At 47.1% G+C, this 14,052-nt stretch overlaps 1 protein-coding gene across 2 annotated transcripts in view; it reads right to left on the minus strand.

Moving 5' to 3' along the window:
* Nucleotides 1-6,280: 6,280 nt before the first annotated feature.
* CCDC25 (coiled-coil domain containing 25) overlaps nucleotides 6,281-14,052 on the minus strand; it is a 31,893-nt gene continuing 24,121 nt past the window's right edge. The window contains exon 10 of one of the 2 annotated variants that reach the window (XM_084767007.1): nucleotides 6,281-10,685. In XM_084767007.1, coding sequence (XP_084623133.1) covers nucleotides 10,469-10,685 — 217 coding nt within the window. In that variant the 3' untranslated portion in view covers nucleotides 6,281-10,468. The remainder of the gene's footprint in view (nucleotides 10,686-14,052) is intronic. The other variant, XM_084767008.1, reaches the window with a different exon arrangement.

Genomic DNA, 14,052 nt, shown 5'->3' on the forward strand with positions numbered 1-14,052 from the left:
GCTGGCTTTTAAATGATTATCCTGTGGCTGTTGTCAGTGTGGATGGCAGTGCATGTCACATGTCTGTTCCATGCCACCAAAAAAGGTGCCCATTGTGGAGATGGATAAGTTCCCATTAATAAACTCCTACCCCCCACCATGGGGGTGAGGGGAGGAGGGGGGAGGCAGTATTGGCCAGAGTGAAGCTGAATAAAGCCTCCGGAAGTGCCTACCCACAGTGCATTGCACTCCTGGCTCATCGTCAGAGCGCCTGCCTCTGGGTTTCTGTGCTTAGTGAGATCATCATCTCCCCAGAGGGAGGCTGTGAGTCAGCAGCATCAGAGATCTCTAGGCCTCTCGCCGATCTGCCAGCCCCTTGGGCCTCCCTCCGCATCACACTTCTTGCCATGTCCTGTCGTCACCCTGAACGAACGCTTCGTCCCTGGAGCTGCTGTTGCAAAGGCTGCTGTCCCTCACGCTCCCCTTATGATTTCATTCACCCTAAACCTCTTTTCACCTTCCACCCTTCACCGCATCTAAAATGGCTGACTCTTGTCCAACTCCTCTGCCTGTTTTTTTCCAAGGCCATGAAAGAAACCAGACCCTTAACTCACACTGTCACCCACCAAAAGGCTGCCCGGTCAGTTACTTCCTCCCACGACCCTCTTCTCGGGCCACCAAGGACTCCTGTGTTCCTGTTGCCCAGCACCTTCAGGGGAGCACCCCTCCTGACCCCCACCTGCTCCTTCCTGCCCCCGTGCCCCTCTTCAGCAGACTGCCCCACATCCTCAGCCCACACGGTCACCTTCTTCAGTGTATCTATTTGCTCAGCCTTACACTCAGTCCCTTGTACTGTAACCCACTCACCCCTCATCAGAACCCCAATCAGGTTCTATGACCCACTTTTCCTTGACACCCCCTTTCCACATCTGATTTCCTTGCTCTGAGGCTGAGCCCTCTACACCAATTGGGCCTTCATCAACACCTTAAGTTCACTTTAGGGTGTCACTCAGCTGTTTCGTCTACAGCCCGATTGTCGTATTCCAGATGGAGAAAACGGACCGGTTACAGTCTTTCTAGCTGTCACCTCCCTTGGTGCCTCATGACTCATTCCTCCCACAGGTGTGCTTTCTCCTCCGTCCTCAGGCCTTTAATCCCACTCCTGTTGCTCAAAGCCAGGTGTGATGTCATCTACCAGGTTCGTGAAGCTGACCATTAAGGACTTTGTCCCCGTCCCTTCTCCGGCCTCTGACATTGGTGAGTCCTAGCTTCCTGGCCCATGGGAAGGATACCTTGGTGAAGTGACCCCTCAAATGCTTATGTCAAGCACAGAGGGCAAGACAAGGAATCTGAATTTGCTGTTCTGAGTTTCCAAAGGGCCACGGTGAATTCCCAGAATTCTGGAGGTGGAAAGCTTGCCAAGAGCTGAAGGTGAAATCATGGAATCCAGGGGCCAGCATTATATTCACAGTCCCTAAGCCTTGCCTCCTTTCCTTTAAGGCTGCAGGACTGGTATATCAGGAAGATGCCAAAAATACTTCTTATCTGTACTTCAAACAAGGTGTGTTTTAATGGCCACGTGAGCAAGGAGGAAAATATTGCCCAGATTAAGGCAAAATCCAGAGGTCTTGCAACTGGTGGAGTGTGTTAAACAATGCTGAACACTGGACTGATCTCTGTCAGAAGGGATGTTTGGTAAAGGAACTATCCAAGACCTGCGGCATTGGGTGTGATTCCAATTTCCTAATGACAATATAGACAGTGCATTTCCAGACACGTAGATAATGTAGACAACATAAGGACACCTGGATGATATAGACAGAACGTTTACAGACACGTAGATGATATAGACAGAACGTTTACAGACACGTAGATGATATAGACAGGGAATTTGCAGACATATAGATGATGGTTATGAGTGTGATTATGGGGCTGGGGAGGTGGGCCGGCTGATAAAGTGCTGTGCTGAACGTATGGTGACTGGGGTCTGATCTGCAGGGTCCGGGTACAGTGGCTCATGTTGTAACCCAGAGCTGGGGCAGCAGAGACAAGCAGATGCCTAGACCTTGCTGACCAGCCAGTCCACCTGAATCAGCAAGCTCCAAGCTATTAAGAGACCATCTCTCTCTCTCTCTCTCTCTCTCTCTCTCTCTCTCTCTCTCTCTCTCTCTCTCTCTCTCTCACACACACACACACACACACACACACACACACACACACACACACACACACACGCACACCTGAGGAGCAACACCTAAGGTTGATCTCTGGCCTCCACACTGGTGTACATACATACGTCTGCACACATAATAGGCACGCAGGCATGCACACACTCCACAAAGCAATCTTAGAATTACTAATTAGGATTCAAATCAGTTTGTTGATGGATTCCAAGACGTCTTTAATAGGAAAAAAGCATCAAAAACAATATTGAAGGCTAGTAGCGGTGGCACAGGCCAATAATGTCAGCACTGCAGAGGTTAATGCGGGATCACTGAGTGAGTGTTCAAGACCAAGCTAGGGTCCAGAGTGAGGAGACCTTCTTACAAACAAATGCCCAAATGTTCGGCAGGAGTTGCAGCGAAAAGTGACATAGGTTCCATATGAAGTTCAAAGTGACAAGAAACTAACTGTGGGTTGTTTTAGAGGAGTGCCCATCAGGGTGAAAGATGGAGAAAAGTAAGGAAAAAACATGACAAAAACCAAGAGTTGTAGGAATGGAGGGAAGGGTTCAAAGTGGGCTTTGAGGGGACTTCTGTTGTTGTGGTAACTCTTCAAGTGACTGTATTTGTCCACATACTCTTCTATGTATTTGTTGCTAATTTTTGTAAAGTCTAAGGCTGGAGAGATGGCTTGGTAGTTAAGAGCACTGGCTACTCTTGCAAAGGACCAGGGTTCAATTCCCAGTACCCACATGGCAGCTCATGACTATCTGTAAATCCTGTTCTAGGGGATCCAAAACCCTTACACAGACATACATGCAGGCAAAATATGAATGTACATAAAATATACATTTTTAAATTTATTTTTTAAAAAATAAAGTCTTATAACATGTTGCAGAAAATCTCAAATCCCAGAGAAAGGCAGGTAGCAGAGGTTTGATTGACAATAAACTCAGAGTCACAGAACCCTCTCTACCATGCTCTGGCCATCTGAGGTCCTGGCTAGAGACCCCGCAGAGCTCAAGGGCTGTCCCCTCTGAGCAGTCAGGCAAACAGGAGCTGTTGGGGGCCCACATTCCACATGATCTCAGGAGCCTGCTCTCCCTGCTGGTCCTAGTGAATCAAAAGAAAGGAAGTGTTTGGGAGCAGCTAACAGCTGTTTTCAAACTTTCCAAAACCAGTTATATGGCAGAGAAATCCGACCTGGACTCCGCGGTACCAGATGCCAGGATGGCCAGTAGCTAAAGCCACTGTCCCAAGCAGGGCTCAGCCTTCTGTTTATGCCATTGCAGAGGGTACCACAGAAGAGTAATGGGTTCAAATAACCCCCGAAGACCCTTCAACACCATGCTGTCAATGAGATGAGGCTGTGAAACTTGTACATTATTGTGTGCACAAAGAGAAACAGAAGCTGATTCCAGAACCAGCGCCTTGTTTTTAAATACAAGCACTGTCTTCTTGATAGCTTTTCTTTTTTCTTTTCTTTTCTTTTCTTTTTCTTTCTTTTTAATCAATGAGCGGTGTTGTATTTCAATTAGTCCAACAGTAAAGTGCTCTGAGACACCACTGCTGCCTAGGAGCATATGTCTTCCCAGTTGCTGCAGTATGCTGTGTTCAACCTCCAGATCATGTGCAGGAGCGTGATCCGGATTCATAAGGATTACCGGAAACAGAAGCGGAGACCGGCTTACTCTCGCCTGCCCTCTGCTGGCCTTTTCCTCCGTCTCTTATTTGTGCAGGGCACTGATGACACCTGGTTAGGATGGTACAAATCAAGAGCTTCTGTCGCCCAGGGATACATCTGGTGCTTTTACGAAGCCCCAGAAAATGATACATTTTCAGATGATAAGGGCTGGAGAGAGCTCAGCGCTCAGCCTGACAAGACCCTGCTCAAACTGAGTGGCAGTTTGTGGCCAATGCACGGCCCACCGCTCATGGACTATGGAAGAACTTGAAGCCAACCTATAAAAATGTAGAAACTTTATCTAGAACTCTGGGATGTCCATGACATCTCAAAATAAAGAGCAAGAAGTGGTGTGTACAACTGTAGTCCAGTTACATGACGTAGCATTGTGGGTCTTGTCAAGTGACCAAAAAGGCAGTCACTTCCACAGCCTTTTGAGGCACAACTCAACAGGACACACAGACGTAAACATACAGGCCTCCAGGGAGAGCTGCAATTATTCAACACTCAGGGCTCTTCCAGAACCTTTAGGTGGCCTGGGGTAGGGGAGGTCCATGTCCTAGGTAGAGACCAGCATGCCATCTTCCAATACGGCCTCAGTGTGCCTGCAGGTTCATCTTTGGTATGGTCTCCCATAGAGAATGACCCAGCCTGGAGACGTCTACAGACAGGACACAGGTTGGAGTGTCCACAGTGAACAGGTGGAGAGGCTGTGGTACAGTTGGCCAAACTGTTCTGGCCGCATTTGATGAATGAAGTTTCCTTTTGATTAAACAAAAGCAACAAAAGAAAGATGGGTTACAGGCGAGGCAAAGTGTCTTCACTGGGGAGGGCAACCGCCAAGGCAAGTTGGCTCCAGTCTCAGAGATGGGGGTAAGGAGCTGCGAGAAGTCACCCCGGATCAGGAGCTATGGCACCGACTCGTTTTTAGTGCGCTCCAAGCACCCACAGAAAAGCCTTGAAGAACTAGCATCTGGTCACCTGTTCTTGGAGGCCACCAATACCCAGACAGCCTTTCCCGTTTTTTTTTTTGTCCAGTCCCATCTGGCCTATTCAGTAGCTGGCCTTCTTAGAGCTGCCTGTGGGGGAAGGGCAGAGTGAAGGTGCAGACCCGAGGAAGGAACTGGGGGTGGCTTGAAGTGTGACTGTGCAGAAGAATGTTTCATATGGAAGTTCTGGTTAAAACCAGATTAAGAGAAATATTTTTAAATGAAGCCACGCTTAGGTGCAACGCGATCGAAACACTGAGGAACTTGGTCTGGTTCTAAGATGGCACTTAAGTGTGGAGTAGAGGAGCCCTGTTGAAGAAGGTGACTGGGGGGGAAAGAGCCACTGCCTTTGTCCTATGCTATGCAGCTCAGCTCCTCCAACGCAGCTCACCGGCTCACTCTGTAAGCTTGGCTTCCCTGCGGCAGCATTTGTGGCTGCATCTTCAGGACAGCCTTAGCAGTGTATGCTCACCTCACCTGCCTTCCTTACACGTCATCTGCCCTGTGTACGCCACGGCACTGCGATTTTTAGTCTCCGCTTTGGCCTCATTCCTCACTTTCCAGATGACAAATGGCGACCCAGAGGAGAGGCATGCCACTTGTAACATTATACACAGTAACAGGGCTGTCTCTGAAAGTCCGGGTGTGCAAAAATACTGCTTGGCTTTTTTTTCCTAGTTTCCTCTGATGGGGTGAGATGACAGGGCCCCATCTGGCTAAGGGAGCAAGCTGAGCGTGGGCAGAGAATCAAAGGCAATTGGTTACTGGTCTGGAATTGTCCAGAGCTAGTCCTGTTCCTACCTACACATGCTCCTTCTACACCCTCCTCCCTCCAGCATCAAAGAAGCAAATGGCTCATCCTCCATGGACCATTTCCCACGGAGCTCAGGCATGCCTGTGTGCACGCTAGCCCTCCAGGGAGGGTGTGCGGACATGCCACAGCGGGTGCGTGGAGGTCAGAAGACAACTGTTGGGAGTTGAGTCTGTCTTCTACCTTACTTTGAGGCGGGATCTCTCGTTTCTGCTGCTGTGCGGTACTGTGGGCTAGCTGACTGTGGGTTTCCTGTCTCCATCTCTCATCTCACTTAGGGGCAGTGGGATTACACCTAGTATTATCTGGCCTCCCCTCCCCCCCTATTGTTTTACATGGGTTCTGAATATAAACTCATGTCATTAGGCTTTGTGTGGCAAAGTGGTTTTATTTTTTACTCCAGGGGTTGTAGGATGGTATAGATGTGAGAAGGAAGCACAGTATTGATGGTGGAGATTTTTTTTCCTAGCCTTAAATATTAACACTTACTCACCAGGTCTGAGAACCAGAGAAAGCTCCATGGCTTCCCAGAATGAACAATTATTCCCCATGGCTGCCATCCCATGGCTGGTTACAAATGTAGAAAACGCTGAGTCGGCGCCAGCCAGAGCATGCCAACGACAAGGTCCCATTTTGTGTTTTGTGTGGTCTGGGCGTGTGGTCTGGGCGCAGCGCAGTCATTAAAAAGCTCAAAATTCCTCTAACAGCTGATACAGCTGTGAAATCAAAAAGGCAAAAAGTGACCCGCGCAAGATGGAGGTACATGCAATTCAATGTACATATATTTCAATGTCAAGTTGTGTTCTAGGGAGCCTCCACCCCTAGCTGAAGATTTGCTGACAGATGATGGTTGCCAGGAGAGGGCAAGCCACTTGATCACATTCCTACAGAGAAGCCCACCCACATCCATGCATAGATGGGCAGCACTAGTTGGATTCAGTGAACTATTTTTTTAAAGGAGGGGGGAATATGGAGTTAGAAAGTGGACATAGGAGGGGATCTGGAAGGAATTAAGAGGGAGAAATGGAGAATGAAATATGACCAAAATAAATTATATACATGTATGAAATTCTCAAATAATAGTGTATTTTTCAAAAAGAATTCAACTACCGTTATGCCTGAGAGAAAAACCCTTTCTCTCTATCAACAGTAACATTACAGTATGTGCTACGATGAAGGGGTGAAACGCAGAACCAACAGAACACCAACCCAGAGCCCTCTGGTCACCAGGGAAACCATTCCAGGAAGCCTTCGGATTTGTAGCTTCCTTCCAGCTGCTGTGGTTCCTGTGCTGGAAGCTTGTCCCTGTGGTCCTGCTCAAGTGCTACGAAGGGGCTCCACCACCACGAATGGCCGAGGGCCCTCACAGGAATCAGTCCTCACAAGAGTGGGTAGTCATAAAGCCCGTCCCCACTCCATGCCTGGTCCCTTCTGCACGCAGCCATTCCTTCCCTCTTCTCTGTGTCGTGGTGCAGTGAAGAGGCCCCTCGCTAGGATGCTAGCGCCATTACACCTCAGGGAACCACCAGAATCTTTTGCATATAAAGCACCCAGCTGCAAGTTATACTATAGCAACCCAGAACAGACTAACATTACCAGCCTAAAGTCCAGATAGACCAGTAAGAATTTGGGGTAGACAGGGAATCAAATTGCAGATGATGGTGGCCTTTTAGCCTGCAGTTCTGGGACTCTTGGGTAATAGTCTCCTTTGATTTGCTCCTCCTCTCCTCCTACTTAGGTCCCAAAGCAACTGAAAGGTATCACTGTATAAGACTCTCCTCCTGGCCCCCCTAAAGTCACTACGCACGTCCCACAACAGATAGAGGATAAGCCCCTAGAGGACAAACATGGAGAAACCCTGCAGGCACACATGGCTTTACTCAAATGGCAAGGTTTTGTTGTGTTTTACAGAGCACTTGTCCAAATCAGTGTTCATGAATAACAGGTCGCACACGGAGCCTTCCATGCTGGGCTCCCAGGTACCTTGCAGAGGATGAGCGCTAAGGGCAACTTTAGAGAACTTGCTGGAGTAAGGTGGGTGGAGCCTGACGCCTGATCTGGAATTTAAGCTTCTAGCTTTATAACTTCTAGCTTGTTTTACGTTCTTCTTTAAAGCTGAAAGGTCACCCATCCATTCTAATACGACTGTTTTCAATTTGGGGATGTCATCCACATGCTGGCTTCAAGACCAAGGGCAAGCTGGAAGATCATATTATTACTCCATTTTGCTACCCAGCTGTTTTCCCCTTAAATGGTCCCAGTTTAGAAAAACTAGAGCACCCCCCACCCGACCCCTACCCTTACACACAAGGGTAGCAGGGTTTCATGTTTAGCTGGAGGCTGGAGTAGATTCTTGCTCTCTGCAGTTTTTCCTGGGGGAGAGGGAACAGGACCACTGACAAGGAATAATTCGAAGGTTTTTTTTTTTAGTAGCTCTACCTCCAGATAGCAAAACAGAAACCCTGCATGGGTTCAACCAAAGCCTCCTACTCTGCTGAGGTCAAGACTTTGTCAATTAAGTAACCTTCCTCAGCTCCATTCTAACACAAGCACTGCAGCCACCTTGCCCAGGCATCCTGACCTCAAAGCAAAAGGTAAGAAACAGGAGAGCTAAAACTACCCAGATGTAACAACCGCAGTCGGTGAAGTTAATTAAGTGATAAGGCCGGCCTCCTTTGCAACGAGGGCAGAGGCAGGAGACTGGAAAGAGATGGCAGGGAACTCTCATTCACACAGATCTGATCAAAGGTGCAGCTCATAAGCATAGAACAATGTGGAACTTCTTTATCAAACACTTAGGACACATGCCAGCAGCAAGAAATGATGGCTTTGATGACAGCAGTTGGATTCATGAACTATGTCCTTAAAAGAAAAGGTCTCTGCTTTTCCAAGACCAAGTGAACTGGAAAAATATAAGACTGGGGCAGAGGGCCGGGGGACAGCTAACAGGGTGAGGTATTCAATTCTGAGGACTCAGAAATGTTAAACCCGTGCAAGCTGAGTCAACTACACACCCTCCCCTGTGAGCTGGGCGCCTGACATTGAGGAGATAGTCTTCCAAAGCTCCCCCGGTGTGTGCACTCAAGGTCCTGCAGATGCAGAGGCTGAGGGGACACAGGCAACGCTGGGAGCAGAGCCTCCCACCGAGGTGTCTATAGGCACGACCTAAGGAGCTGAAGTGTTAAAGGAACGCCTGCAGGATTGGGTGAGAAGGCCACCCTTGCAGGCCTCATGGCAGGGCCTGCAGGCGATGGGGTGAGAAGGCCACCCTTGCAGGCCTCACGGCAGGGCCTGCAGGCGATGGGGCTGTGGCCCAATGCGTACCTCGAATGCGTAAGACTTAAGTTCATAGACAGAACCTATGATAAATGCATTTGGTTTTGTTTTTGGAGACAGGGTTTCTTGGTGTAGCCTTGGCTGTCCTGGACTCGGGGACTTGGTAGACCAGGCTGGCCTTGAACTCACAGAGATCCACCTGCCTCTGCCTCCTGAATGCTGGGATTACAGTTATGTGTCACCCCGCCTGGCTGACAAATGAGTTTTATAGCACAATTAGCCTCAAACCAGCTGGGATGTGGAGCCTGCTTTTTTTTTTTTTAATAGAATACAAGTTCTAAGAATTCATATATCAGTGTCTTTTCTGATAAAAAGTGATACTTTTATTATATTTTTAAATCACAGAACTCCAGTCTAAGTAACGCACACACACATACACACACTCACTCCCTCTTTCTCTCTCTCTTACATAGCTCTGGCACTGACTTCCATACCCTCTCAAATTTGGCTAATGAGTTATGCCTCAGGGAACTGTCCAGTTCAACACATACTGAACTTGGAACACCAGGGATCATGGGTCTTCTGGTTTTGCCTTTGTCCGTGAAGAAATCATTTCTGCTGGCTCAGCACACCAGTGTTGTGGGCACTGTGTGTTGTGTTAAATTATGGATATGCACACCACTCACGACCCTGAAGGCTTTGCTCTTCTTCTCACTGTCCTGCTGTCTCTGTAGGGGTTCCCTTAACCACTGCAATAAGGCTTCTACTGGGGAGCAGGTGGCTCAGACCAATACAGTGCTACATGTGAAATCACTAAGCCTACAATTCTGGGGTTACAATCCAACATAAATATTATTTCAAAGTAAGGAAATAGATGACTTAGCTGGTTAGGAAAAATGCGTGATTCTTTCTAAAACTTGCAACCCACTGTAGACTTTTGTTTCATGATACAGTCAAGACAAAATGAGGCAATCTGTGTCACTACTGGCAGAGCGCCCCCTCCTGTCTCCTCTACACAGAGAAGTGACTTCAGAGCCTAGTTGTCACATCTGGGGCTTGGGTCACCTGTGGTTCAGGCGACCAGGTCTCAAACTTGGTTAGGATCAACTGTCTAAGTATGATGCTAAGATGGGGGCCCTCACCTTGAGGGAGCCCTCACCTTGAGGAGCAAGAACATAAAACCTCAGAATAAGCTACGAGCTGGGCTAGCTACTCTGACACCAGCAAGAAAGAACTTGTCAATATTGAAAGCCAACCTAAGTAAGTCCTATTACTGTCTTCAGAACCCATATGCCTTTCTTCCATGAGGAAATCATCAGGAGGGCCTGGCCTGAGTAAACCACCAATAGTCTACTTAACAGAAATAGAGACATTTTAGAAGGAGGAAGCACATTTCATGACGTCTGACTCCAGGACAGGCCACAGCCACAGAAACTTCCAGAGCTGGTCTGCTTGAATGTCTATCTCAAGGACAGAGGCAGTCGGCCTCTGTGAGGTACTGATGAACGTTCTGCAAAAAATATTTTCCTCTTCCTAAAGTTATACGTTCTTTTCAAGTTCAGCTATATTATACATCTGTTCTTTCCATCAGCAAAAAGAATGACTTTTTTTTAAAACTCCAAAAATGAACGCTGTCTATGTAGAATGAAGGTAGAGTTTGGTTGGTTGGCTCCTGCTGTAATTCAGAGCATAGATGAAATCCAAAGATCTGTAATGTCTGCACATCCGTGTCTTCCCAGGGGCCTTTGCTCAGTTCACATGAACTCATCAGAATCATTACCATCCTGTAGAAGATGAAAAGTGAAAGTGTAAAGGCCTTGAAACAGTCAATCGGTACTTTACGTTTATAACTATCATGCTAACCAGAAGCCCCTTCTTACTCCTAATCTTGGGGTTCAGAAAACTAGCAGGAAGATGACCAAACTCACCACTGCCCCGCTGTCATTAGGTCTTGGAATGACTAGCATCCAAGGTGCCAGCTACCTCAACTTCCAAATTACAATACAAGTCCACCCCAACTAGTGGCCTGCGTGATGAGAGCGGCTACAAGGAGATGTGACCCTGTGGAAGGGTAGAGAATAGCTAGTCATTTAGCATGAAAACTGAACTTTAAAAAGTGAGGAACTGAGATGAGGGCTACGGAAACTATTTTCCTAGATGCCAGATATGTTAAACACACACAACTTTAGAAAAGGACTGGTCCTCAATAAGGTGTGCTCTAAGTACACTATATGAACAGCATCTTACTTCCTCATGCCTCGGTGCCTCGCTCTATGTTGCTCCTTCTCAACAAATATTTATTTTAGGGGCTGCAAAGATGGTGCAGTGGTTAAGAGCATTTGTTATTCATGCAGAAGACCCAGGTTCAATTCCCAGAACCCATATGGTGGCACATAACCATCCATAACTCCAGCTCCAGGGGACCCAACATTTTCTGGCCTCCAGGGCACTGCATGCGTGTGGTGCACAGCTATACATGCACACAAAACACCCACACAAAATAATAATAATACATTTCTTAAAAAATATCTATTTGTGCATGTGGGGGGGTGTGGTTGTGTGTACCATATGTGTGCAGGAACCCTTGGGAAGTCAGAAGAAGGCACTGAATCCCCTGCAACTCACATTTTAAGAGGTTGTGAGCCGCCACGTGGGTGCTGGGAACAGAGAGCGGGCCATGTCTCCAGCCTGCCTGCTTCTCTTTTACTAGAACAGGAATCAGAACAGCAGGAAACTTGCCTCAACTGCTTCTGTTCTGTCCCAGACCCAGGACTGATTGCCTTGGAGTGAGTCCTAACTGGACAAGCAGCATCAGAGACATCTTCAAAGAATGTGAGCTTCTCTGCCCAGCCAGTGAGACAAACAACTCAGCAAGGCCACCTGGCTAGCACAAAAGGAAGTGCACACTCCCTGCAGGGGCTATACACTGCATGTGTGCACAGAGTTCCCACTGCCCAAGGGCAGGTGTTCTGGGACAACGGGGATGTTTAACTATACATCTGCTGTCCAAGACTTGCCTTGGACAACAATTACATTTCAGGTTTCCTAGTCCTTACACTACTCAGCTAACCAGACCGCTAGTCACCCAGTGGTAGACAGATAAGAGGAATGTAACAGTAACAAGCTGTGCCTCCAAGCATAAACAAAACAGGACTAAAAATTACAGCTCAAAGAGGTTATGCTAAGTGGAACACTAACAATTCAGATGAAAATCTAGCTCAGGCAGGGACAGCACTCTCCCTTATGAGCTTGTACAGTGCTAGCTCCTGTAAGCTTGGAATGAAGACTAAGGGACCACACTACAAATTAGGTTGTGAAAGACAAGGTGGTAACCAAGCAGAAAAGGTTACAAGGAGATGGAAGCCTTTCCATTCATGCACCTCACACATGGCAGCTAGTAACAGAGCAGAAGGAGGAGGGAACGCTTGTCTCACGTTGAGCACTGTAGTCGTAAGATTTTTAATGGCAGTGCCTGTGCCCACATGTGCATCACTGGCCCGCGGCATCTGCAGGGGTCTAGGTCTGCAGATCCTACCAAACACAGACAGAAAGCACTGAGGAATCCCACAGACATGGGCACGGCCCTTTTTCTTGTCATTATTTCCTAAGCAGCACAGTGGGACAACTATTTGTGCTGCAGTCACATTGTATTTGATATAAGTGATAGTACACAGAATAATATGTAAGTTACAAAAAAAAAAGTCTTTTTGCATTTCATAAGGGTTTTGAGCATCTATAGGTTTTATGTTTTAGTATTCCTATGGCCTTGAAACCAATGCCTCAAACATTTCAAGAGACGGTGTGTGGGAACATATGTGTGTGCATGCATATGTATACATGAGTGTGTGTGCATATACATACATGTGTTTCCAACTCTGGAGCAACATGTAAGCTCTTAAAAGATCCACTGTGACAGTAACGATATCTACAGGGTTGAAACATAGGCCAGATTCCTGGTGGAAAGGTCCCTCCCAAAGACAGGGGCATCAGGTTCTAACTGAATTTAACTTGAAATCTATCATAGGCCTCTGCTAAGGGTAACCTTTTCTCTGAGGTTCAGGAAAGCCAAGAAAAATGTGCAGAGCCCTAAATAAACTCAGGACTCTACGTAGAGACCAATTATGATTACCTATGCCAGGACCGAGTCTAGCAGCCGAGTCTAACATGGTCTTTCGGGTGCACATTTGTTTATAGTTACCACAGCCTCATGAGGTAACGTCTCCCCCAGAAAGGCTAAAGGTGTAGTAGGCTCACTCTAGTGAGTCTAAATCTCTTGATGTCACATTTAGCCCCGATGGACTACACAGTGCTATTCTGGAAGTTTTCAGAAATAATTTATACAGACACATCTTGATTTATAAAAAAGCCTCAAAAATTTAGTCCTTCCCAGAGGTGGGAGCGAAGATGTGTTCTTGCCCATGCCTGGACAGGTACTAGATATAAACCATGTCTAAAATCCTGCTGATTCCAATTCATAAGCTTAACCTGGAGTTTGAGTAGATAACCTTAAGGGGAAAGCTGAGCCACTGAGCAGAACTGTGTGTGGTAACAGCAGGTTCTTTTATTGGTTTTTCAAGACAGGGTTTCTCTGTGTAGTCCTGGCTGTCCTGGTCTCTCTTTTTAGACCAGGCTGGCCTCGAACTCACAGAGATCCAGCAGCCTCTGCCTCCCAAGTGCTGGGATTATAGGCGTGCGCCACCACATCCACCTGGCAGGTTCTTTATGCTGAAATGTGGCTACTGGGCCACACGCAGTTAGCGTGGCTGAAGAACACAGGTTTTTAACTTAATTTTCATTTAAACAGCATTTGCAATTTGTGTCTAGCACATCTGACAATGCAGATGTAAAGCATCTGTGTTAAAACCATTATAAAAGACTCTGAGCCAAATGTGATGGTGCACACTTGCAAACCCAGCTCTTGGGAAGCAAAGGCAGGAAGATTGTGCATCTGAGACCAGGCTGGGTTAAGGGGAATTTTATGGCAGCCTAAGCAACAAAGCAAAACCCTGTCTGAAAGAAAACAAAACAAAACAAAAACCCAAAGCATGTCAACACTTAGTCCAGGCCCTAACAAGTATTTAAAAAAAAAAGATCAATATTGGTATTTAGGCTATAGCATATGATCTCTGTATTTGGTAGATTTATTTTCTT

The sequence above is a fragment of the Acomys minous genome (assembly GCF_964271855.1).
Source record: "Acomys minous genome assembly, chromosome: 18".
Classification (NCBI taxonomy): Eukaryota; Metazoa; Chordata; class Mammalia; order Rodentia; family Muridae; genus Acomys; species Acomys minous.